This window comes from Aythya fuligula, chromosome 9 (assembly GCF_009819795.1).
Source record: "Aythya fuligula isolate bAytFul2 chromosome 9, bAytFul2.pri, whole genome shotgun sequence".
Lineage (NCBI taxonomy): Eukaryota > Metazoa > Chordata > Aves > Anseriformes > Anatidae > Aythya > Aythya fuligula.
In genome coordinates this window covers 12,373,067-12,400,102 of record NC_045567.1, presented here as the reverse complement: position 1 = coordinate 12,400,102, position 27,036 = coordinate 12,373,067, and the positions used below count along the sequence as shown (strand labels likewise).

The following is a 27,036-nucleotide window of genomic DNA, read 5'->3' as shown; positions in this document are numbered from 1 at the left end:
ATGAATCACACAGAATCACAGGGTGGTTGAGGTTGGAAGCCTGTTCCAGTGCTCTGTCACCTGAACCATAAAGAAGTTCTCCTTCATATGATGACGAAACCTCCTGTGGTTCAATTTAACTTGGACTGCAAGAGATCTATGCCCTATTTTTTTTTAAATGTAATTCATAATTATCCTTGGGGACAGTTGGGCATCTTCATTACTTTGTTCCTACTTGTCTGAACAGTTCTTATCTTAGTTTATTGCCATCTGTAAATTTGTGCTCAGCACACTGTGGGAGAGGCAGTGCTGTTACTGCTGAACAGCTGCTGCTGTACTCACTGCTGTGTGAGCCAACTGCTCACGGTTCGTGCTGCTCAATCATTATGTGAAATGCTAGTCTGTGCTGCCTTAATGCTGCTCATATCTGTCCTGGTGGTAGTGGGACTTGACTTTACTCAAGGACCTCCATTATGTGTATCACTGACTGCATAAAGTAAAGGACAAGTTGCTCTATTGGTTACCTGACTCATGCTGCAGTTATGTTGCAATATGGTCAGGTTTAGTTGTGTGGACTTGGAAGTGTTGAATCCTGCTCTCTTTCCTCCATTCAGTTAATATTTTCCTTCTTCTGTCAAGAGAAAATACCAGTCTTCTCACTGAGGCTTATCAGAGATGTCTTGAGTGTTCAAAACTGGACGAGGAAGAAAAAATATTTTTTTTTTCTTTTTTTTTTTTTTCTTTTTCCAGAACTGACAGATCTCCCTTCTCTCTCCAATTTTTCATCTATTTCAAATCTATCCTGTTTCCTTGGCTTACCACAACTCCCACTTGGAAATAACCCAATTTTCCTAGTGACTTACCTTTTCCAATTTACCCTGAGTGTTTTGGATTCTATAATTGTAAACTCTGTGACATGCCCTTTGCTGTGATTTGGAATTTGACTTCACATAAATGTGAGGTCTCCTCTGTGATGAAACACCCTGATGAAGGTGACATGTGACTGAGGCCAAGGGACCTTGTGTTCTAATTTGGTGGCTGCTGCATATTTGTGTGGGTGTGTGTTTTTAGAAAAGTCTTTCACTGTTCATTACTTTTTCTTTTTTTTTTTTTTTTTTTTTTTTTTTAATTTGGTACATCTGGAGAACTTCTGACAATAGTTGTACCTGAAGCTGACAGAGAGCAAGTACTATTTTTACCTCAAGAAATCTTGTTGTGATTTCATTTTCTGCTTTATATTTGAGAAATAAATACCTGGGTTTCTTTCTGATGGTTAAAGACGAAGATTGACATGATCCCATGATGCAAAAAAGACATTTCCTAATGTTGATAGTATGGTTTTGATCTTTTTGCTTTCAGTCACTGATTTGGATGTGCTCTGATAACTGAAATATGTAGTGCTCCTGGTATAAGCCTTCTGCAAAATGACATCAAGTATAACTTCTGAAGATATCAGTGTGTGTTAAATCCATTGTGTTTTTAAGTTCCTTTTCTAATAAATCATTGTTAAATAATTCTTTGCTGTTTATTCATAGACCCCAGAGCCAGTTGACAACTACATCAGTGAAGGCGAGTTTGAAGATGATCTGAGTTCTTCTACTCCAAGCACAATAGAGTTGGAGATACGAGGATCCAGCCAAGACACAGATGAAGATTATTTTGAGACCCTGTCACATCAGAGTGGATCTTTGTCAGATGTAAAAACTGAACCTTACGAGAGTGCATCAGAGACAGAATCTGTTGCCAGTGATGTAACTGGAGAAACTTGTTTGGATTCAAACTGCCTTTTTACAGAAAAACCAAATCTGTGCTGTAGTCTTCCTAAAGCAAAGGCAGAAACAACCTTCCATGAACTTAAGTGCTCAAGGCGAACAGAATTTAGCTGGCAGGTGCAGTTAGAAGCATCTTCCAAAATAAAAATAGCACCAAGTAAACATGAATTACAAACTACAAAGTCAGAAGGTGAAGTGGGTGTTGAAGATTTAACATTAACTAGCAGTATTTCCAACACAGAGAACCAAGTGAGTGAAGAGGGCATTTTATCACAGACAGACAGAAAGTTTGTAGTGGAATTGCTGAATAAAACAGATTTTGAAAGCACTGAAGTGCAGTCCTATCCCAATTCCTTACCTACAGAAGCTGCTGTTACAAGACAGGAGGAACAATCTGCAGTAGTAAGCATTACTTGTTTCAAAGCTAACTCAGGAAGTTGTTTGATTTTTCCTGAGGTACAGCAACTTTCCTTCCAGACAGATGCAGCATCAAGCTGTAGTTTGCCTAATCTTCATTTTGAAACAAATGGACCTTACCATGAAAGTTGCACTGAGATATCTGACTATAGATGTGGACTAGATTCCATGTCCAGTATAAAATGCAACAGGAATAACTCAGCTGACAGTGAGAAAACTACAGGTAACAGGATAAAACATGGAAGTACAGAAACCATGTTGACATCACATTCATTCTTCTACCAGCGCCACTTCAAATCAAAATCTCCACCTTGTGGGTCACTACACACAAGGCCAGAGGTTACAGGAAGTAAAACATGGCACAGTGTGCCTGAAAATATCAGTGCTCAAAGAAAAGCGGAATACTTTGGGAACTGTATTCATCCAACAGACAAATTGAGTTGGTCATGTTCCAGAATACATCATCAAGGGCTTGATTTTGAATATGCTTGGAAAAACTTAGCAAGGTTACCTGTTGGCCCTGAAAAGGCAATAAAAATAGAGGACAGATTTGACATAAAACAATTCCTTCTTAATACTGACATAGACTTGAATGAGGGTCAGCTTTCTCAACCAGCAGGCTCCCCACAGTGTGTTGATTTTTATTTGAATTCTAAACCAGAGGCATGTGGCCTTAGCCCAGAAGCAGGAAATACATGTGCTGGTAGCTTATCTTCAACCCAGACAGATGCATGTGACTGTAATCCAAAACAAAAGGAGACATCATCTGCCCTGGACTGTGAACCAGGGATCATAAATGCTGAAGAACTTCTAAAAAGTACTCAGTACAATGCTGAAAGAGGTCTGAAAGCGGATCAATTCCCTTGTGATACTAATGTTGAATTTGGCAATTTTGACACTGAAAACCTAGCAGCTTGTTGTGTAGGTTTTCCTGCTGTTGTGGAAAACAGAGATTGTAATTGTTCTATAAACTGTGTTTCCTCTAGTAGAACGCAGAAGAAAAGTTTGAAGGAAAATGTCCTGGAATCTGAACTATCACATGTGGAAGTCGTGGCAGGAGGAAGACAAGTAGACAATCCTTCTAACCTTGACTTCGATTGGAAAGTCCCGGAAACTGCGTTACCAGGCGGCAGTAACACAGAGGCGGAGCACAGAGATTCAGTGCATCAAAATACAAATTGCAAAACTGGTGCCTTAAGGAGTCAGTCTGAACCAGTAGCAAATGAACATCCTATTCATCAAGGAAAGGACGAGGACAGTTTCTTTGCTGTGGAAATGACTCCCAAATCAGATCATGTAAGCCAGGAAAGGCACTTAATGAAGCTTCCAGAGCTAAAGCCTGCCCTGGTTATAATATCTGTGGAACGGAAAGGATTACAGTCCAAGACACTGACTGATGACCTTCATACTGAAAGGGTAACTGGAACACTGAGAAACACAGTGAGCAAGGACTCAGTGTCTCCTCATACTTCCAGCAAAGATCATGATGAGCCAGAGAGAGTTCTGAGTGAGTGCTGTAACTGTGAAGAACAAATTTTGGCCACCCACACCTTTGTTGGTAGTGCAGAGCTACTCCCTGTTGGGGATACGGCTGAAGGAAAAACAGAAATTTCACAAGAGCAAAGCGAGAAAACAGTTTCATCCTTAGTGCTCACCTGTAGCAATTCCACAGTAACAAGTAAGAAGGTAGAATTCAGCAGTGTTGCTGCTCCACTGGGCAATGATGTACTTACTGCAGAAAACACAGCAGATAAATGTGAAGAAGTGCTCTCAGAATCACACAGTAGATGTGGTATCTTTGAGACTGAGGCACACAGAACAAAGACTGATTTTGCTTTAGAGACAGAAGAGTTCAGAAAGCCGTGGGCTGAAACAAAAAATGACCAGGTCACTAAGGAAGAGGAATTCAAAGCACATCAGAGCAGAGAGGAGGAAGGTTATATAACTAGAGCAGTAGCAGTGGAAATGTGCAGCATAAGCAATCTGTGTCAGGGAGATGGTGCTGATGATGATCTTCAAGGACCCAGCATCATCACCTCTGAGCAAGCAGTAGGCAGGGAAGGAGCTGAAGGCTGTAATGGGTCAAAGGAACAAATAGGTATTTGTGAGGAACCGTCTCCTAGGGAAGAAAAGGAGGCCTCTCCTGCAGAAAACACAGCTACCTCTAGCAAAAACAGTGCATTGAATCTTGATGTGTGTGATGTCTTTAACTATTCTGTGAAAAGAGAGACCCACAATGCTTGTGCGGTTGGCCTAGATAATATAAGTACCTGCAGCACTAACAGTGAGGAAATGGATGAGAACTCACTCCACGGCCTGGGAAGTAACAGCAGTCTCCATAAAGCTGTGCAAAAGCCAACAAAGAATGGGAATAGCGGGAAAGCTTCCAGGTTTTTGGTTTTCTCAAAAATGACATCTTTCAGGAAAACTAAGCCTGCCACAGCAGAAAATCATGGAAGCAGTAGCTTCTTTGGCAGCAAGGCAAAGACAGAAGAAATGGATGTTGGGAAAGAAGATGAAGACACTGAAAGTTTACAGTCTTTCAAAAGTTGTTCATCTGGTTCTGCCTTCCACAGGAAGGAAAGCTATGCCTCAGAGTATTCCGATGATGATGATTTATTCTATGAGAGACCTGCAGGATTATTTAATAGAATGAGCCTGAGGAAGGCTTCTGGCTCTGGTCGGATCCTGATGGAAGATACGGATGCAAATTCAACTTCTCTCACACTGGCTGCTGTCAGATATGCAGACGGACTAGGTTCAGGTTCATCTGAAAACAATGACAGTGAATCGGTGGAATACCCTGGGATTAGGAAATCCTTCCCTGAAAATGAATACAAAAGAAACAAAAATCCAGAGGGCAAGAAGTTCAGGGCAAGGTTGGCCTTGGCACACAAATCACTCTCAAGCTTATTTGAATCCAAAACTCTAGAAAAAGAAAACACTGAGCAAAGTTCTAAAGTATCACTGAAAAATGAAAAGGAGAAAGCCAAACTTCGCCAGAGCACCTGGAAAGCTTTTCTAAAAAGCAAGGAAGCAGATGGACTTAAAAGGCCTGTCCTGGCAAATTTATCACCAACGCAGGAGAGTGTTAACACAACTAGAGGCCAACTGATGAGAACAACATCAGTAGAGCAGCAGGACAGTTCCAATGGGCACACGTTTTTGAAAACAGAAACATCTAATGGTTCGTCAACAGACACCAACTATTTTGACACCTCTGTGGAGCCTGTTGATGTTTCTTCACCTGCAGGTACGTGGAGAAAACGAACACAGTCCCATGACTTGGGCATCAGATGCTCACAAAGTTCAGACTGTGATGAACACCAGGATGGCAACAATTTAAATACCTCTCTAGAGGAATACTGGATGAAATCTCCATTTAGTCCCACTGACATGCAGTTACCATTTAGTCAGTCAAGTCCATCATGTCCCCAGCTCTCAAATTCTGAAGGTAAAGATATGCCCTGTAGGCCCATGAGCCCCAAACCACAGAGTCCACGATCTGCTTCTCAACGCAAGAGCTTCCGATACCCCGGAAGAATATGTGCCACATCAATGATCTCTCTTGGGAACAGCTCTGCAGCTGACAGCAGTTTGGAGGCTCCTGAGAGACCAAAGACACTGAAACCCAGAGGTAGTCTCTTACTTTCTGTACACTCATTGGACAACGAATACCAGAAGGATGACAGTGGGATAAGCAGTCAATCCCAGATCAGCTTAAACACAGCTTCTTCTATTAGTGACATTCTCAGAGATGAGGTGAGTTGTTGTCTGGGAATGATCAGGTGGTGTCTTGTCCTTCGTTTTAATGTGGTTATGAGTTCTAGTGAAACTCTTTAATGGCTGAGTGAACACCTTGGTTAGATTGGTGCATAAATATTCCTCTTTGTCTAAGGTAGGTGGCACTACTTAGTCTTTGAATTTCTGCTTCTGTTCATGACTATGTAAATTGATGCTCTCTTTTAGGAAGGATTTATCACAGAAATCTAAATGAATAGAGTCATCACAACACTGCTAATGCATAATGTTCCTCAGAAAGGCTATGTAGGTTCCACCCTGTATTTAGCTGGATTTTACCCCTCTGGGATAAGGTAGAATCAAGCCTTGTGACTAGTGTATAGCAAATAAGTTTCTCAAAGTGATTGGCAATGTAGAAATCAATTTCCATTGCTAGCAGTCACTTTTTAAGAAGAAAAACCTTTTTTTTTTCTTTAGAGAGTGAGCAGCTGTCTTTCAGAGTACCACAAGCCTTTTGCAGTCACCCTTCCCCTTTAAGTGCCACTAGGAATCATGTTCTGCCCTTTCTACAGCAAACAGGAAAAAAAATATGGATTCTGTCTGGCTCTCCTTTTGGTGCTGCATTATATTCTAATCCCAGTAACAAATTAATTTTCTTGTGATAGACCAGTTCTCACGGAAAAGAGTATGTCTTCAATAGAGATTTCTCAATTGCTTCAGGCCTTTTTAAAAGCAGAGACTTCCTCTTGTAATCCCAGACAGTATTTTCTAAATTGTAAGTGGCCAGGAATCTCTTTTGGTGACTAAGCACAAATCACCAGAGAGACTGAGATTGATCTGTTAGCTGAGATCCCAGAACCTGGATCAGTCATGCTACTTCTTTAATATTACTGCTGATGAGTTTTGACATTAGGAAGTAGCAACATTATTTTTCTGAGTAGATTTTCAATGGCATTCAAGTGAGGGTATGAGATTTTCAGTCTCTTGCCACACCCCAGCCAGACACTTTTCAGAGAGCTCATGAATCTGGAACTGCTTGATCAGTTCTGCACCTGAGAGCTGGTTGTGCTCAACTCTAATGAACCCTTGCACAGCATTTGCTAAAGATGCTCCCCTTGGTCTCTCACATCCCAGGTTATATTAAATATGTAAGATACCCTTCAGAATGGTCTTACCATATAATTACTCCTACTTGAAGTTTTGTGTAAAACAAACAGAAAAAGATAGGTTGAAAAAGACACAGGAGGTCATCAAATCCCATCTCCTTCTTTAGACAGGACTAGTAGCAACAACAGATAGATAAAACTGTGACTTTGTCTAACCAAGTCTTAAAAATATTTAATGCTGGAGATTTTACCATCTCTCTGGGAAAGGTTCCTGATGAAAATTTTCTTCCTATTTCCCAACTAGGACTTTCCGAACTACAGTTTCCAGGTTTTGTCTTGTTAGATTATCTGACATTATGAAAGTGTTTGGATCCATTATCCGTATAACTACAAAATTAATGTAGACCACTCTTATATTGCCTTTAGTGTTCCCTTATCAGCTTGAATAAAACTAGTTCCCTCAACCACTCCTCACATACTCCCAGTGAAAGTTTTTTACTTGATTGTTTGGGTTTTCCTTTTTAGCTTATGCTGTCTGGATTCTAAAGAAGCATGTGGGTGGCAGTTTGAGCAGTGAGGGCTGTAGTACTGGAATTGCTGGGAATAGAATTTGCCTTATTCCCTTCTGTCCTCTCTACTTGAAAATCTTTTGTTTTCATGGGTACCAACCTAACTTACAAACTTAACACCACGTACTGAAGAGACCTGCAGCTTTACAGCAGCCTAGCAAAATACAAGATAGTCAGAGTATGGAAGGTACTCTTAATACATTGCCAAGAGATGAAGCCTGTCAGAGGATGAATAAAATCATCGACCTGTAAATTGTAGCTCAAAAAAGCACCTAGAAAAGAATGGAGAGATGGGGCATATATAAAGCCTTTAAAAGGCAAGCCCACATTCTGGAATGTAGCCATGAGGAGCAAATGAATAATTACTTAAATCGATTGCTAGATTACAGAATTTAAAGAAAACTGGGAAAAAATTAAATGGTATCTAAGCCATATAAAAACTGTTTAATTTTACTGATTCTTCTGGAGGCTGCATAATAGGTATCTCAAAATGGATAAATGTAGCTGGAGCCTAGAAATTGAAGCAAATGTCCCAACATCTAATCTATTCAAGCAGACAGGGGGTTTGTTTATTTCCATTTTCATGACATTGTGAAATTAAGTAGAACTACATTCTGTTCCATGGCCCGTGGGTTTTGGTAATTGAAGCTGTTTTTTTCAGGTGTCTCTGGAAAATACAGCAGAGACAATTAAATCTATGTTGGAAAGACTTTATGCCACAAATACACTTATTATCTAAACACTAAACACATTCCTTATATATGTTGCTAAGTAAAAAAGTCGTAAAAATAAGCTTAATGGTGGCATTAAAGAAAAGTCCCTTTCTGTCCCACATCAATAAAGGCATTATTGCCAGACAAATGAACAGTTGTGAAGTTCCTTGAAGCTTTATTCATGTTATAATTGCTGTACCAGACCGCAACTAGCTCACCCCTGAGGTCTCTGGCTACCACATGGGTAAGTCACCCTTCTGAGCCTGATGGAACACACCACAGCCCCTCTCTCATTACTTGCTAATGGCTACCATTCTCCAGATTATAGACAATACAAAGATCTTATGTTGAAAATAGGAGGATAGAATAACTCTACACAATTACCAATATGCCCATGTGGCAAGGTCTTCATTACATGTTTGCAACATGATTTTACTTACATAATCGTGATACTTAGGAGGCAAGAGTGAACCATCCTAATATATCCCATGTTTGGGGTCTGTGCAAGTTCCTCTTGTTTGTCTCCAATATGTTGGGGTTAGGCACAGAATAACAGCAGGACATGCTTTCCTTTCTGCTTAGCATCTAGTAGATAAGAAGCATTTCTAGACTGTGGCATCTTTTGCCAGTGGCAATGAAAAATTGATCTAGGATTGTTGTTCAGTTGAGAATAGATAGAAAATGCCTGCAGTCGTTTAAGGATTTCATTGTTTGGGTTCTTCAAACTTACTGGAAAGAAATTGGAGAGATACTATTGTCAGGACACGACATTTCCTTGACAAGAAAGGAGATTCCTAAGATCATTCGTTCCTTGATATTTTTATCTCCCACCTTAAATGTTACTGATTCTGACTTCGCTACCTGGCATAGCAGTTAGATGCCTCAGGGCACCTAAAGTTGTTCCACTATAAAAGCTGTAATTTTGTGCAACCACATAGTAAAAGCACGTGGGAGCGAAGGGCAAAACTGCAATTCCTTTCTCTCAGCCCAACATCAAGCAAATAAAACGGATAGCATTAAGAGCACCATAAGAAAGCACAGGGCTTAATATTATCAGAGCTGCAGCCATTTAGGAAGCATTTTCACCTTGTATAACTGAAGTACAGTGGCAAAAACAGACAGACAAGACTGGCCTTTATGCTATTTTCAGAGACACTATCTTTGCAAATAATACATGTATACAGACAGCGTGACCTACATCCCAGTAGTAACGTTATTGTAATATGCCATCTAGAATGAGGGTGAAAAGGACATTGTCCTGTGCAGAGAGAGCATATACTTCGCTGTCTCAAAGGGTAGCAAAACTGCTGTTTCAGGGTGGAGTGCCCCTAATGCTATGGAAAAGGTTGAATGAGTAGGCAGGCTGGCTTCAGCCAGCCAGCACTCTTGGGGAAACATTTTCCTCTGAACAGTTCTGTGCCTAGATAACTGAGTTTTGCCATCTTCTGTTCAAACTGATTTGAAGCAAACAAAATTTCCAATGAACAAACTGTGTGTTTTCGCCCGCTGTTTGTAAAACAGGAGTCCAAACAGCAATGTCAAACACCACCTGAAAAGAGTCCAAATGAGAAAGGGGTTCCCCATCGCAAAAGGAGGCCTCTCCTGGTTCCACCATCCCCACGCCCTATCTCCACCCTTGAGAACAAAGCCTGGAGGCTTTCCTTCCTTGCTCCAGATGAAAAAGACAAGGAGATTCCAGAAAGGAGGAGGAGGAAGAGACCTAAATCCCTTTATAAGTGCTTCAGCTTCGATGATGTTTGGATGGAGAGGAACCAGAAAAGGAATCTAGAGAAAGAGAGACAGCCAGAGAGAGGGATTCAAGTGCAACACCTACCAGAGGACCAGTTAAAAGTAAGAAACCGTACACTGTCCTCATCTGGTACTGTCTTCCTCTCTCTGCTCTGGCTTCATCTTTCTACTGTCATCATATTCCTGTCCTTCTACTTTGTCTGGTACCAGTTCTCTCTGCTTCTCTTTGCATCTGTTAGTCTGCGGAGACTGATTATTTAAACACTAAACTTACCCGTAAGTGGTGATTTAGAGGCGGTGGATGTTTCAGTTGCTGTCCTGCCCTGTGCCGTGCTGGACAATAGGATGCAAAAGCACCAGATTGCTCTGTGGGCTGAAAGATAGGGAGCACAGGGATGAAATCAAAGTTGCCTTAAATCAGTATAAATTAAGCTGATGAAATCTCTTTCAGTGCCCCGTGGCATTGCTGTATAGCTTTAAAAAGGGACTTATAAATTAGATTTCCCTTGCATCTGAGGCCAACTCCATGCTTTTACTGAGGCAACTTCACACTGTGAAGTGCCTAAGAGAATACTGCCCTTGGAGTTTTAGCTACCAGTAGTCTCCTCTCCACTGGGATACACTTTAAGGTTAGCGTTGTGATTTTTTTATGACAAAATTTGTGACTGTTGTGACTCACACTGATGGCATCTGTTACTCTTGGATCCAGAGCTAAGGTCTGTTCCCTCCAGGGAGAGCCATGAATCTGTATCCAAGAGCCAAATTTAGTCTTCACACATGAAAAAAAAAAAAAAAAATCCAAGTAAAAAGGACATGAGATCAGAGGGACACCCCATGCACCTTCTGCTGACAATACTGAGGAAGCTTCTGAAAATGCCTGAAATTAGTCATAGATATTCAAATAAAAGCTTTCCTTGGGGGTTTCTGTTTTGGTCTGTTTTCTGTTTCCCTTTCTCTCTGTTGTATCTGTTGTCCTGTTTCTGGATTGTTTTGCATCAAAATGACAATGTTTGAGGAGAGCTGCTGCCACAATCCTGTCACCACCACTTCAGGATGTGCCTGAGCTTATGTGCACAAATAGTTCTGTGGTGATGAGGGGGAAACACTGACTGGACACAGCTAAGTTTGTGTGCTAGGGCTTGCAGGGTGAACCTCCTGCCACGTACCCGTCTTCCTGGGAGAGCCTCCTATTGAAGCCGATGGACACCTGGGACAGAAAGCCAGGCCAATCCCATAAACTGGGTTTCAGAAGAACTGCCCACTGTTCTCTCCTGCTCAGACAAGGGACTAAAATCCGTGCTGTTTTGTATTTGGATGTTTTCAAAAGAAAACATTGCCAGTTAAGGCTTGGGTGAGTGCTGGGTATGATTCTGTGATATGATGCCCGCTCTCTGTTCAGTGAGGATGCTTTCCTGACTCAGCCCCACTACTACCTATGTGTTGAAGATAATGAATAATGCTCCCAAGGCAAGTGTATATTATGATTTCTTAAAAGTAGAAATTGTGTTATTTTTGTACTATGCTCAGAGTTCTGAGAGACTGCTTAGTGCTGTATGGGCACAAAACGAGCCAGGGAAAATGCATCACCGGCTTTGTTAGGCTCACTGGTAAACAGAAGCCAGTAAAACATGCTAAAAATATTCCTTATCCATGCTTGACAAGCATGGATATTGATGGAAATATAGCCCATGCTGCAGGGTATGTTGGCTAGCACTGAGACCATTAGTGCTTCTAAGAGGAGCGAAGGGTTACCCCAATAGCTTCCCCTAGAGCCATCAGCTTACACAGCTTGAATGCTGATTGACTGCACATTCTGGTGCTGCCAAAACCCAACTTCTTTAGGCATTTCCACCCTTATTTTCTGGTGCAAACATACCTCTAAATTGTGATCAGCTGTGTAATGGGTAGCAGCTGCCCCAGTTCCCATTGAGGTATCCTCACTTACCATCTTTTTTTTGTTGTTGTTTTTTTTGGGATGGTGGGGGGCTGAGTTGCCTTTCTGGTTTATTCTTCTTTGTGTAGCAGAGGTGAATAGAAACAGAACAAGGTTCTGAATACAAAATACCTAGCAGTATAAAGCTGTTTTATTATTACTATTATTTGCTATTTCTGTTGATTTGAGTGTGTTGTGTATGTTATTGATACTTTCTGTGGGAAGGCCAAATTTGACTGAAACAAGTGTAGGGATTCAAGGGCTATTTCCAGTATGCCCATGCGAATGCATTCTTTAGCCTGTAGTTTTTACTCACAATAGTCACCATGTAGCTTCTTTTTCGTATTTTTTATAGGAAAATTTTCCTTTTTTTATTCTTTTTAATGCTCTATTCCTGTAATAGTGTTGTCTTATTCATACCATCATATACGGTGGGAGTGCTGTCACAAGCTGCAGTGTTTGGGGGCAGTTTTAGAAGGATGCTAAAATCCTTCTAATAAGGAGAAATAAATTATCACAAAAAGAAGCTTTGTAAAATTTTCATTGTCTGTTGTGCTTTTGCAACTGAAAGAAGGTAACTGGAGCTTTAGATCTGAAATTGCAAATCTGATGTTTCCTGACACATGGCTGTCTTGGGATGTGTGGCTTCAGTTCTGTTAATTCATATTGGGTTAAGTGAGGCTCAGGTCAGCATACAAGGTGATGTAATGCCATAGTGTTGTGGAAATAAGTGAATAGGGCACACCAGGGATGAACAGAGGCAAATTCTTAACTTTCAGTGCTGACTTCTGCTACTACTCTGTTGTTCAGGTCCATGTACACAAATTAGTTTAGTGGCTATATGAAGTTATCCTAAAGGCTAGCAGGATTCAGATGCAGACAAGCAAGAAACTAGCTTTAGACTAAAAAATAACCACTGCAATGGCAATGCTAAATAATTCTATGTACTGGGCTTTGTTTTGCTCAGGCCCAGTGGGTTGCTGATTCTGCTTCAAATGGAAACAATCTGTGTAAATCCCTGGAGTCAAACTCAAAGCTTAACCCAGCTGTCCCTTATAATGAAATGCTACCAGTAACAAGCTGAGCAGCCTCTAATGTTCTACTTTAAAGTGTTAACGTTTAGCAGGTTGTGGTAAACCTCTGAAGGTTGCATCTTCCAAAGTGGAATAAGAGAAACTCACGTGGTTATTCATGTGTCTGCTTTCTTTTGCTTGGCCGTTGGTTTTGCCTTTCACGTGATGAAGAGTTTTGCAATGTAGCCTGGTATGCTTTTCCTTTTTACTTTTTTTTTTTTTTTACTCATTTATTTTTCAAAAAGCTTTAGAAACTCCCTAGCTGGAACAGACACAATGCCCCAAACAACTAATGCATGTAATGGTGATAGACTTTGGTTTGGAATTTATTTTTGCAATTGATTTAGTGACATCTCCTAACTGCCTGTCTGCTACCATTCTTCAATTTTCTATCTTAAGAAAAAGTTAAAACCTGACTTAAGCTTGAGGCCTCTCTAGTGTATAGTAATAAAACACAGACGTGGCTTCTACATGCATTTGTTAAAACACAGTTTCTGCACTGCCAAATTAGAGAGATTCCTAAAAGACTCACTGGGGACTAAGCCCAGGGGAGTATAGTGCAGCAAAGCTCTGTCATCTATTTTGAAAGAGAAATGAGAAGCAGTGAAAAATAGATCTTCAGCTTATTGTCCTGAGTATGGCTCCTGGAAACCTGATTTTACCCTATCTGAAATAAGAGAAAATGAAGTTTTGCTGTGCACTCCTATGGTTATGAGCATTATGGCCACCTCAGATACACTTCAAGAGGGTAATGAAGATGCTTTGGAAAGGGGATTGAATGAAGTAAGTCTCCTCCTTGACAAATACAGGAACGCAACAGAGGGAAATGCCTCTGCCAGGGACTGAACTGCTGCTCATGAAAGCATAGAAATAATCCCATTGAATCTATAGCAGAAAATGTAGAAGAGGGATTTTTACTATATTCTTGTCCCTCCTTTCCCTTTCCTTCCTTTGTGGGATGGGGAAAACCCTGCCCACATTTGCTGTCATCTCTGGAACTGCTTCTTCTCCTGCCTTTGGGTTGTACAGACCAGACTTCCCTGCAGTAGAAACCATATGATGTCCAAACCTGAAACCTGTTCTGATGTCCAGGGGAGTAGTAAGAATAAACCCTGCAGTTTTTAACTGTAACAGATCCCTGATGCGTATGCTGCTTCCTAGTCTTAAACAGAATAATATTTTTTTCTGTCACCTTTCATGTAACTAATCTAGACCCTTGGTATTTTCAGAGTTATAGCTCAGTATTCTCCCTGTTTTGCTTGATTTTGTTGTCTCTGGAATAGCGTGTGCTCCCTCTGGGGCTTTGCTGTGATCTTCTAGACAAGCAGGCACGGCTCAGGTTAATTTGAACAGGGTTTGTGCTGTCCCTCTGGAGATGGTGATTTGCGACAAAATATTGGCTGTGTTATGTTTCTGGAAAGTAAGTCTAGGAAGAATAAAACAAACCAGGCACAGAGCAGCAGCGTTCTCAGCTGCTTGGGCAGTATGTGGCTATTCAGTAGGCTGTTTGCTGTTTCATTTTGGAAGGATGTTTTGGCTAATAGCCATCTTCTAAAGAAGAGACTAGCATCTAGGCTACTCAATGGACTTTATGCTGATGTGGTATGGTGTGGGCTGGCAGGGAGGAGGAAGGATCATAGATAAACTGTTGCATCTCAATATCCTGAGCTCTCCCTTCTGTGAAGGGTGATGATGTAACTGAATGTCACAGGAGCAGAAGGAAAGGGCAGTAGCCACGCAGAGGTGAAAGATGGCTATGCCCATGGAACCAATGCTTGCTGATCTGCTGCTTTTCAGTTGGTCTCCCAGTCGCTTGCAGTCACTGATGTTTGTTTTCTGTGTGTGCCAGCCATAGGAAGGGTATGGGTTGGAGAAAAGAGAGGGAAGAAAAAAGTAAGAAAAGCGTATCTGCATTATGTACCGCAAGCTTCAGTGACTTTGATTGCAGTCTCTATCACTCATTGTCAGATGATCTACAATCTTATAGTGTCTTGCTCATTTTTAAGTGATTTCTTGATGACATACCAGGGGAATGTTGGTCTCATTTCCCTTTATCGATGAACCATTGTCTCTTGGTGTGGCGGAATTGTCAGAAAATGTTGGTTTTGACACAGAAAAAGTATAACAGCCTTGCTTACATTTTGGATTTTGTTGCCGTATTTCTTAAAGTTTTTGAAATGAACATCTGCATGACAGAGTCGGTTAGTCTGGGTGGTCGGAATATTTTTATGACAGTAAAATTTATTAAAAAAAAATTATTAAAAAACAAACAAACAAAACTAACAACAGGTAGAGGTGAGAGAGATCGTATTTGTACCTTTAACTGAAAGGTAGAATGTAGTGTTGCCTGCATCCTTTATGGCTATGTACTATTACTAAGAAATCTCTGAAAGGGAAAGGCTTATTTACTCTTTAAATACCAAACCAGCAATTATGAGACATAAAGTTGTAGGAAGCAAAGGTTAATTAGTTCTGTAGGTGGTGGTAGGAGGACTTCTTGTGGTGATGTCCTTCATAGGAAGGAATGTGACTTTCTGTGAATGTAGGTACGCATGGTAGTATGCGAACATGAATCCAGTACCTGGTTATCCTCTTTCTCCTGTTATTACCTTGTAGCTTTCCCTGCATTCTTGCTGTTTTCTGTCCTCTCTAGCCACCCACATGTATCTACTAATGGACTACTTACATGAGCAGGCATGAGATGGGGAAAGAGTTGCTCTGTGATGAATGCTGTATTTTGTCCTCCAAGGTATGTAAGTTTAATGTCTGATGTCTTTGTTTTCTATCTCTTGTTGCAGGCTGGAATGAGTGCATCCATCACATCTGCTGGTGCTCTTGACATCCTACCACTGAAACTGCATCCATTTTCCCAGAGCACTCCAACAGGCTTGGACTGCGTGGGCTGGAAACGGCGCATCTCTGCTCCTGGTGTGTACACTTTGACATGAACTGCAAGACAATTAAATTCTGCTTTATTGATTATGGAAACTGAATGATAAGCACTAACCTATTTTCACTGAGTGTTCCATCCATATCTGAGTAGAAATCTACTTGAAGGCAGTGGTTAGCTTTAGAGTAAAGAAAAGCTCACTAAAGGCAATGATAGTGCGGCTTGGTGTAAAAACACTTGTGTTGTCCCCTAAGAATTCTATCTTACCTGGGATGATGTCATATATATCACACTTTTGAATTAGGTTTCTGTAGACAAATCAGACTCCCTGCTGTATATTTGCTGGAGAGCACTACAGTAGTTACAGTGAGATTCTTCTCAGGTTGCTAATTAGGCACTAAAGTAACTAAATGATCCTCTAGAGATAGAATTTCCTGTACTTTAAACAAATCATCTTAAAGAACAAGTATGCTCTATTTTTACAAGGAATGCACATGAAGTATGGTGTCTGCTTCATTTTCAGTGATTGACACTTTTTTCAGTGTTAAAATGTAAGACGTTATTAAACAGTGAGATGTATTTTTGCTAGGTTTTTAAGTTCTTCATCTGACAGTGCTGACTCAAACGCTGCAGATATCTCTATTATAGAACCTTGGGGTGGGATAAGAAAAACAGGCTACAGAGGAGTTGTTTGGTAGCTAGGAATCTAGGCAGGAAACACCAACTGCAGTTGGGTGCCAAGCTGCCGTTTCTGCCTCGAAAGTCTCTTTGTACCATTCATTAAGCACTACTGGAATTACCTAATTAGGGAACCATAACTCTGCTAATTACGTCAGAGTCGAATGGTCAGAATATCTTGTCAAGCAAAACTGTTTTGCTTTCTCATACATAGTACAACTTGTGCAGAGAATCAGGAGGTTTTGTCTGGAAATAAGAAAAAAAAAATTACTTATCATGGTGTCAGGAGCCCTGCCTCTGCTCTCTCAGCACTGAGAGCTTTGATCATTTGCTGTCACAGGCATTTGGTGTTGCCCCCAACACTTAGGACCAGCTCTCTGGCTGAATTTTAAAAGCTGCCACATCAGCTTGTGGAAATCCCAGATGGAAACCTGTCATTGTCAAGTTGTCTGTATGTCTCTGATATTAGCTGAAATCCCTAAGTGCCACTGTCATAGAAGTAACTTCTGAGTCACAGCTGATACAAATCTCGTGATAATTCCCAACTGGGACCTGGGAGAGTTAATATAATGTATGTATATTTATGTATATGTTGTGTGTGTATATATACACACATATATATGAGTGTTGGGGGGAAGGAGGGGAAGAAAAGGAGATGTATATGGACTAATTGGTAGTCCTGTAGCTGTCTATATGCTATCTAGAAATGGGACACTTGGTTTTTCACAGTCCCCTCTAGTTCTTCAGGTATAAAAAGATAGCTGACATGATCCCAGCCCAAAAGGTGGCACGCATGTCTGTGAAACTTCTGTCATGCATCTACTTATCTACTTATTACCTGAGCACAAGAGTACAGCTGGGTACAAACTTACTAATTTAGGTGAGACCACCTGCTCCCAACTAAAATATATCATGAGTGCTGGGAGAAGGGCTTGATTTTTTTAATGCCATATCTGCTGTATTCATTAGATTCCAAGACCAGTCACTGGCACTAGGGCACTGAGACATTGTTCTTTCTACCTTTATGTCAAATTGGGAGAAGTGAGATGGGCTCAGACTTGTCATATGGATATTCCAGCAGTTAGAATCAGCCATGCTGTGGTGCTCTTGATCTCTAATCAAGTTTTGCAGACTACCTTCCTGTTACCACTTCTGTCTAGGGCAGCCACTTGAGAAAACTGTAAGAAACCAGTAGATGGCTCTAACATCTGTGAAATAAAGAGCAGCTGAGGTGTTACTAATCTCTATTTAGCAAAGATTGACAGAGTCTTGAGCCTCCCCCAGAGAAACACAGAGGTTAAGCACACACACAGGTTAGCAAAAACAAGCAAACAAAAAAACAGCAAACAAACACACAGAAAAATGTGCTTAATCAGGAATGTTTAAACATTTTGGAGGGCCCTTCTTGGCTTTACCACATGCTTTGGTAGGTACTATTGTTGAGTATCATGCATCTTTTCCCTGTAGTTGTCTTGTTATGCCCGTCTTCAACTTGCACCTTGCGGGATATATCTGTCCCTTACTGCCTGACTTACCATGCTATTTGAATAAGCTAGAGTGAAAGACCAGTCTAGGACACAAGCCACTTTCTAATGTAGATATTGGAATACTTTTCTACCTTTTGGGCAGCCTCTGAAATCTTGAGACCATTTTACCCAGGACCCACCAGGAAAGGGCTGATAGAGAGGGCCCACAATTACAGGAGGGAGCAATAATAGGGTAACAAGGCTTTGGGTTTTAAAGCAGTGGATCAGCATGTTTGTCCTTTGGCTGTTTTACGTATTCTGTCCTTCCCTATCTCTCGACCAAGTCCAATATCTGTTTATTTGCAACATGAAGACATTGCCTAAGATTGGGTTGTGTTGCTGGGAAGCTGTTTGATGGATGTAGCTGAGACTGGGCCCAAGCTAGGGGATGGGCAGTTTGGGGATGAGAGCTACTAGCCCACAGGTCCAGAGCAGAGGGAGGTGCCATTTCCAAGCTTCTTCATCAGGACTTACCAGCTGGAGACTGTCACAAGTTGACAGATACACGGAATTATCGAAGACTTGGATTTGTAGTTTCTAGAAGTCCCATCTCTTACTGCTTCCTGTGCTTCTTAGCTAGAGACATTTCTTACCTTGTACCTGTCCTTGTTACCTTCTAACAGAAGTTTTACCCTTGCTACCTCTAAGAGAATCTGTGAAACTTTTGGATAGGGTCACATATGACCCTTAAACCTTCAAGATCTGTTGTCTCCCATAATAAGAGGAACTCATAATTAATGTATTACAAGGTCTTATTTGTCTCATGCAGCTTTGCTACAACAGACCTTAAGCCTGTATTATTTTAAATCATTATTTAAATGCAGGCTGAATCTTTCTAGCAATTTTCCCTGTGTCTTTAAACAGCCAAAGATCTTTAACTTTCCTGCTATCATATATCTACAGATGCCCTGGTGCTCTACTGCTGTGGTGGTGTTGGTTATACCATCCTGAGATGCATACATTTGTTCTGGCTGGCCTGTACTAATGAACATACTAAGGGCCTTGGAAATCTTACATGAGCAGTAACAATAGGCAAGCCAAGTTCTCAAAGTCTTCTGTTGAGAGCCTGGAAAACAGTGACCACTTAATGATTCTGAGTTATCCTCTGGCCTGATTGGTATAACGGAAAGTTTTTCTCAGAGGCAAAAGGACTGTTTGTTTACTTAACATCATGTGGCCAACTTTCATCTTATTTTCCCAGCTATAGATGGGCTGTTAAGCTCACACTTGGCAACAGTTAACGTGAAGAAGTTTGACAACCAGTGGAGAAATCTATTCAAGAGGGAAAATATTAGCTTCAATAACAGGACTTCATTATGTTTCATAAATATTTAGCAATCCTGTTGTTCAGAAAAAATAATAAGCAGAACTATTTATTCCCATTTTAGTTCTTGAAGGGACACAAAAGAGCGGTGTGCAAATATGCAGAAATGTATCATTGCAGCTGTGGCATGAAGTGTCAATACCATTCTAATATTAACCCATGGAAGTACCATTGAATTTAAGTGGCTAAAAAGCAATCGCTTTGTCTATTGTATTTTTCACTCTCTCTCTGAATCACAGATATCTTAGACCTGCTATGTCAGCCTTGATTCTGTTTAATCACAGCCACAAATATTTACACTCTGTGAGGTCTCTGATAATGTGTGCTCACTCATATTTTCATCCAACATAAAAATCTGGGCCAAGAAGTGATGGCCGAGTTCCTGAAAATTTGTCATAGCAGGTTGAGTGGGATTGTATATGTTAGCTATTGAGGTAAAAGATTTAGCATATCGATAAAAACTTTTTCTGGAGTAAAGAGTGAAAAAGTAGATCCTAGCAAATCCTGAATGATCCTGGCAATTGCTGTTCAGAAGGTAAGAGATGATAGAGTCTAAAGCATCCAGCAGATATTAAGGATCAGGCTGTCCAAGGCTGGGGCTACCTTGACTAGCTTGATCAGGCTGCACAGTGAGATCCCTGATCTGTAATTGGAGACAGTTGCTGCTACGGCAACTTTAATGGTACTGTCTTCTCTATCAAATTTCACAGCAAAAAGTCAATGTAGGTTTAAAAAAAAAAAAAGGCTATGAGGTCTGTACTGAGGTGGAACTCCTCTGTAGTGGGTTGTAGTTTTAAAACTGATTTAAAATTGTTATTTCCAAAGCTTGGCCTTGTAGTGTTTTTCCTTTGCACTAGAAAATGCCCTTCCAGTGCATATGCATACTGCAGTAGTACCTTCTGCTAGGATTACAGCACCATTGTCTCTGGCCCTGAATAATCTTTTGGTCTTTGCCAAGCGTATTCAGTTCAGAGAGTGGGAGGGTTAGCGGAAGAACAGATAGTGTCCGAAGCAGGTTGGGGGCAGAGCAAGGGCAGTTGCTACAGGGTCTCTGTGAATACTGTCTGGTTTTGTAGTTCAGCCAAGAATTGGTAAAGCTACTTGGAGTTTTCTTCATGTATCAAGCATAGATTTGAAGGAGCAGAAGTAGGGTAGCTGGTACTGAATTGTAGCATCTTAGTGCCTCTCATGTCTAGGGACCTGCACTGTCCCTTCCTCTTCTCTATGTTCTAAATCCACCAGACAGCTGCGTTCACCTCTGTTGTTTACGCTTTACTTACCTTCTCCCCTGTTATTATAATCAGGCAGTGTTTCTCTCAATTTGTACTTTAATGCAGGCAGTTCTAAAGGCCCTGAGAGGACTAGATCAATAGAGAAGAGTGGTTCTACTGCAGTCAAATGGAGAACACATTTCCACTTCTGTATTGGGAGGCATTAGGGGAAGATTTGGTGCAAGTGGATAAGATACATTCTGATAGTTATATGTTATGATAACTGAAGGATTTTTACTTATATATTTATTTATTGCTAACAGTCAACTGGAGAGAGATTATTTTATTTGTTGCTGTTACTGTGGAGACCCTTGTAAGGTTCCTGTAAGGAGTAGCTGAAATGTTTAAGGACTCAAAAGCTCAAAAGTTGTCTTAGTATGGTTGGATGCTTGATAGTAAACTTCAGTGATGGAGGGCAAAGGATGTCTCTTTCAGTAAATAATCAGTAAGACAACAGTCTGCTGACCTAAAGTACTCCCTGCTATTGCATAGATAAAGGGATCTCACTGTTGGAGCTGGCTTTGGCCATGTTAATAATGTATTAACATTATTACACTCAGCTGTGCTTGTGGTGCTGAGCTGCTTGTTCACTTCAGTCCAAACCCTTCTGAGTAGTTACTGAATCTCACCTGGCCACCACTGAGCTGACCTGGATAAGTTCACAATGAAGCAATCTAGTTCTGATCTATTAATCAAAACACGCATTCTGGTGACAAGCACATTATAAAGTTTTTTTTGCCATACATGGTACGAACTATGTGGCTACTCTTAAATTATTTTTGATAGTGTCCAACAAATCTACCATTGCAAGGCAGGTATTTATATACCTCTAGCAGAGTGGTGATCTGGAAATGTCCTTTACCATAAAACCTTTGTGGTGTTTCAAAGCACTTAAATGGTATAATTATTTCTCCATTCTTGGGAAACTACCATTGTTTCAGAATCCTTTTTACAGGGGCATACTGCATCACATGCTAGGTAATGAGAAATAGAACCATCTAATTAAAAATAGCGATGCTGTTTCAAGTGGGACTGAGGTCTAACAAAGATCCCACATTGAAATAGAGACCAACCCAAGTCTATAGTCTGTGAGTGGATATTAAATGACTTTTCAAAATTCCCAGCTGCAACCTCCCCAGATCTCAATCTGTGTTTTTCTGGCTTTGATTTCTTTTTTTTTTTTTTTTCTTTTTTTTTTTTTCTGAGGACTTACAAAAATAGTTTTTTAATAGCAGCAGCAGCCACAGCCAGTTCTAAACATGATTAGTTTATATGTTAAGTCCTTTCCGAGTTCTCAGGGGAAGCAGATAACACAAGGTCTCTCTCACTTGGGCATTTTTAAAAAGCATGAAATCCTACTATTTCCACTTACTTATTTTTAATCTGACAGCTCTGTTAAATTATGAGGAAAGATCTCTGTTCCACTCTTGCTTTTTTAATGCCTTGAAATTGGTTGTAATAAAAATCAGCTGTTAGAAGCTGCAGCTGAGAGCAGTTGAAATGCCACAGAGGGAGCCTCCTTAGTGGACCCCTATGATGTCAGGATGCATCGAGACAAGCAGAGAGGAGGATAGGAATCCAGCTCAGTCCTCAGACAGCGCTACCAGGTACCACTGCCCTGGGAGCAGCTACAGAGTGCTCAGCCCATTTTCTCCCCTGGCACAGCAGAGCCCCTGGCTCTCCCTCTTACCTGCCTGCATGAGGACCCAGCAGTGCCCCAGTGAGTCCAGTGGGGCACACAGTGGAGAAAACTGCAGTAGCAGTGGAAGCTCTGGGCTCTCACCGGGTTCAGATTCAGACAGCAGTGGGGTGGTGTGCGGCGGTGGTACTGGGATGAGAGGTGTCCTGTCCAGATACTGGAGCTTGGAGAGCCTTCACTCTGCCACAGGTAAGGGACTTTTATTTTTTTTAAATTGCTCTATGATATTGCACTGACCTTGAGATACCAAATGAAACCTGAAAAAGAGTATGTCACTGGGAAATGCAGTCTCTTAGTCATGAGAAGTATCCAAAAAAATTGTTTGCTAGCTGATCCCTCTGCAGATTTATAACGGAGGCAGAACAACACAGACTATTAAAATATGTCTTAGGTCAGAAGGCAAGAAATAGGTTCTTAATGGTTTTGGAAACAGTGCTTGGGAAGCACTGAAAACCTGATAAAAGCTGTCCTTTCATTTTAGCATTTCTTATTTCAGCTGAAATATATAGAGAACCCAAACTCAGAGCTGGCATTTCTGTGTAAGTGCCTGTGTATAGTATTGTTGCCTTCAGAAAATATCCAAGCGAGGTGCTGTGCAGCAGAAGAGACCTAAGTGGGTTTGCACTACTGTGTATTGAAAGAAGGAAAGGCAGTTCCCTGAGCCTACTGTTCCAGTTCGGTTTCTATTTTCCTGTCCTTGGCTTAATTCCTTTTTGTACCAGAGATTTTGGAGGTATGTTTACACAGCCCACTTCTGTTCGGCTTGCCATGCCTGGATCCGGCATTCTAGTTTTTAATCACTGATGTGCCTGTTTAGAGCTTGGATGTTTGAACTGCAAGCATGGGAAGGAAGCTTTCTCATTCCCAACTGATACTAGCAAAGGAGCCTGGCAATGATTTCAGTGGCCAGAGATCGCTAAGCTGTTCAGTTTGTTGCTTGATTGTTGCTGTCTCTAGAGAGATTTTCAGCAGACCTGCAACAAATGAGTTCTTCTCTCAGATAAATTCAGACAAGGCCACCAGTGACTGCCATTTCCTTCATAAAATTACTTGATGCTTTCAGCTAGAGGCAAGCCTTAGGAAGAATTCTAGGTGTAGTTCTGTGAGATCTTCTTTAGCTGCACATGCTTCTAATCAGATGGTCTTAACTCCGTCTACTACTGTAGATTTGGGGCTGTTTAATGAAATCTCCACTGCTGCTTTGGAGTCCTCAGCCAAAGTGGGAGAAGAGGCACTGTTGTACAGTGAGAGATTACAGCAGGGTGGCCAGCCTATCTGACTTTGTAACCCACACACCAGACCTTCCAGGGGGCCAAGAAACAGAATACCTACCGCGTGTCCTGAGAGTCCAAGGGCAGGAAGAAAAAGATCAGGGTGAGATCAGGCTGTTGGCCCTCTGTTGCTGGGAATACAAGCTACTGAGATGCAGAATTGTATCCACATCTGCTGGCTCATTTTCTCCTGTACCTGGGAATGTAAATAATTCCCAGAATAGCTCTGACACTGTCATAAAGTAGCCCTGGCACTGGAACCTTTTTCAAAGTACTCAAGAGCTCCAGGCAGGGTAGTGACTGTAGTTTCAGTCACCTCTGTGTTAGAGGATTTGCTGTCAGCTGTCCTCTGTGGATGTAAGCTTGAGCTTAATCAGGTCAGTTGATATAAATGATGTACAGTGATATCAAAGATGCAAGGTTGATAACAGAACCAAACTTTGAAGTTAAGCTTCTTTTTCTAAATGCCCTTTCATTTCCACCAAGTTCTGGTTAAGGGGGGAAATGCTGTCATTTTTTGGGTGCATGCATTTAGCAGGTAATGTAGAGATAAGAGAAAATATAATAGAAAATTGTATGGAAGTAGACTGTGGACAGGGAGAAATCAAATCAAGTTTCATTAATACAGTATTGCTATATCAATATAATAATAAAAGATCACTAATTCAGGCTCTTTGCTGCCTCAAAAATGCTATTGTTGGTAAGTGTCTTATGGGCAGAGATGTCTCAGCAGGTTACCCCTAGTAACTAACAAAATTTAGGTCAGAGTTAAGATTAAGCCTTAAAAGCAATGCATCTCCCCAAAGAACTTACTTTGTTTTGGTTCTGCGCTCCCTGTATTCTTCTCTGTATTGAACTGAGGCAGCCATGGTAAGGAGCTGCTCCTTGCCATCAACACCAATTATCGAGCAGAGCAACAAGGCAGGATTTCTTTAAGTACATGCTAAATAAGGTTTTTGAATGGAAAATGTAATGTACTGCTTAAAGAGAAAAAGAAAAACAGCAGCAGCAATAGCAGCTGGCAGTGTGTGTGAAAGCAGCGATAACTGAAATGCGTAGTGGTGTCCAAGAAAGATTTCACCTCACCTAAGCTGGTGAAGCATGGCAGTCTTCAGCACATTGGGGTGTCATGTCAGGAAGTCAGGGGAAAAATCAGTACAAACTGTGTGCAGACACCATGAACTACCCAATGGTGCATTTTAAAAGGCTGGAAGATGAGTCAATTTCTTTCCCTGATTTCAATTTATTAATAAGTGGTTCTGGGTTTCCAGAAGTGGCCTTAAGGCTGGATAGGTGGACTTGGCAGACATTTGGTTTTGGTGTTTTTTTTTTTTCCTTCCAGTGTGAACACAAAATTTTCTATAGGGATCTTCATACTGAGTTTGTTCTTCTCTGAGACCTCAGAGAAAGAGGCTAGATTTAAGTGATTGAAATGTAGAGGTGAAAAGGAGGTGAGAGATCTTCAGTACAACTGGAATGCAGCAGTTCAAGGTTTTTACATAATTCAGATTTCAAGAGTGTAAAGATGGATGTATGTTTATACATGTATAGAGCTGAGAATGCGTGACCTCAGAAATGCAGACATCTACACAGAAAAGATAGTGTTCTCCCAAATTTGCAAGGGGGAAAAGCAGTTTTCAATTTAAATTCTTCCTCTGCATTCAGTAATCAAGTACAGTTCCTTTTGTTTTGGAGCTGACTTTCCTGTATTGATCAAAAGGGAAGTTGTATACGTGATAAAGAAATGAAAGAGAAAAGACCAATTTCTACAGTGCAAACTGCTTTGCAAATGTCATCTGGAAAAAAAAATGTAAAAAGATTGACTTTATATAAATTGAAAAATTCTACTTTTGTAATGTCAGTCAATGGCATTTTTGGTCTAAATGTCAATATACGTTGTTACATGAGAGAGCCCCTCTCCCTGAGGCTAAATATAAACATGAAAAGAGGGAATGCTGTGCAGTTCTACTTAGCTCTCCGTTTGAGGATGCCAGAGGACTTTGTAAGCATTAATAACCCTTGCACAGGGCCTGTGAGGCTTTCAGAGTTGATTTAGGATAAAAAAGAGATGTATATGTAGTTTCATACTCAGAATAGTAGCCTTGCTGTTTAGATACCTATTTTTAAATACTTGCAAGCAATTTCCAAATGTTTGGCCTCTGCAGTACTCCAGTGAGAAAATGAGTGGGAGCTAGGGTTGCTCAGCAATTCTAAAAATCAGGCTTTATGTATCTCAGTGGGACAAAAAGACATGAGGCATCCAAATTAAAGGTCAGCTGTGACACTGCTCCAGCAAGTGATTCAGTGGCACTACGGGCACTCTAACCCCAGTTTCCTAGGCAAGACATATCCCAGGCTCATGCTGCCTATATCTCATTCACCACTGTTTTACAGCTCTACTGAAAAGTTCGTTTCCTTTAGCATATTTCCAGAATCTAGTTTGTGAATAGGTCTCTGCTTTTCCAGTTCCTTTGTTGCTAATCCAATCCCGACCTCATTAATAGTCTGTGTATTCTTTTGCTTGTCTAAATTGAGAAGGACTAAAACAGGGGGTTGCCACTTGGTAAACTAGGTTGATGTAATTTCCCAAAGAGGTCTGTGTATTTGTGAATATGTAGCAATTGTACAGACTACACTTCAGTGCACCACTGCACAGTTTCTATATACTGAAATGCTCATCTACTTGTCTTGGGAATGTAGCCTCGAAACAATGAGAAAACATGGATTAGGAACTTATTTTCATTTAGACCTAAAAAAAAAAAAAAAAAAAAAAAGGCAACAAAACAGTATTTTGAAGTCATTTGTTGCATTATCATGGCTTATGAAGGTGCCAGTAATAGAGCTGTGGCAAATAGTTTGCATCTTTCGTGTTTGGCAACAGGTTTTATTTTGAACTCTTTATTTTTCCTTTTTCTTGCCCTAGCTCTACCTTTTTGGTACTGAGGTCTGCAACTGTGTTCATGGACTGCAGTGCATTATTTCACTGACCCTTCTTTCTCCAGGGTCACCTAGTCAGCAGGAGTTAAAGAGGTCACACAACAGGAGATTGATTTGAGGTTCAAAGTGTTTCAGAATGCTTCTGAAGAAAAAAAAAAAAAAAAAGTGCTTCAAAGCATGCACTATAGGATGCTGATGTTATGTTTCACCCTTGATTTGGCAAATTGTAAGCTCAGAGACTTCAGCTGGATTCATTGCTTGCATTGTAGCATGTCCTATGTGTTCCACTCCACCCAATATATTTCCTGTGTCATCTGCCAGAACAACTTCCACTCATCTTCTGAACAATTCATTAATGATTTTTAAAAAAACAAATACAACAATCCTA

General features: G+C 40.8%; 1 protein-coding gene across 1 annotated transcript in view; it reads left to right on the top strand.

The window, feature by feature from the left end:
* ARHGEF4 (Rho guanine nucleotide exchange factor 4) overlaps positions 1 to 27,036 on the top strand; it is a 206,108-nt gene that overhangs the window by 90,706 nt on the left and 88,366 nt on the right. The window contains exons 4-6 of the mRNA XM_032193019.1: positions 1,515 to 5,930; positions 9,819 to 10,148; positions 15,851 to 15,980. Of these exons, the coding sequence (XP_032048910.1) occupies positions 1,515 to 5,930; positions 9,819 to 10,148; positions 15,851 to 15,980 (4,876 nt within the window). The remainder of the gene's footprint in view (positions 1 to 1,514; positions 5,931 to 9,818; positions 10,149 to 15,850; positions 15,981 to 27,036) is intronic.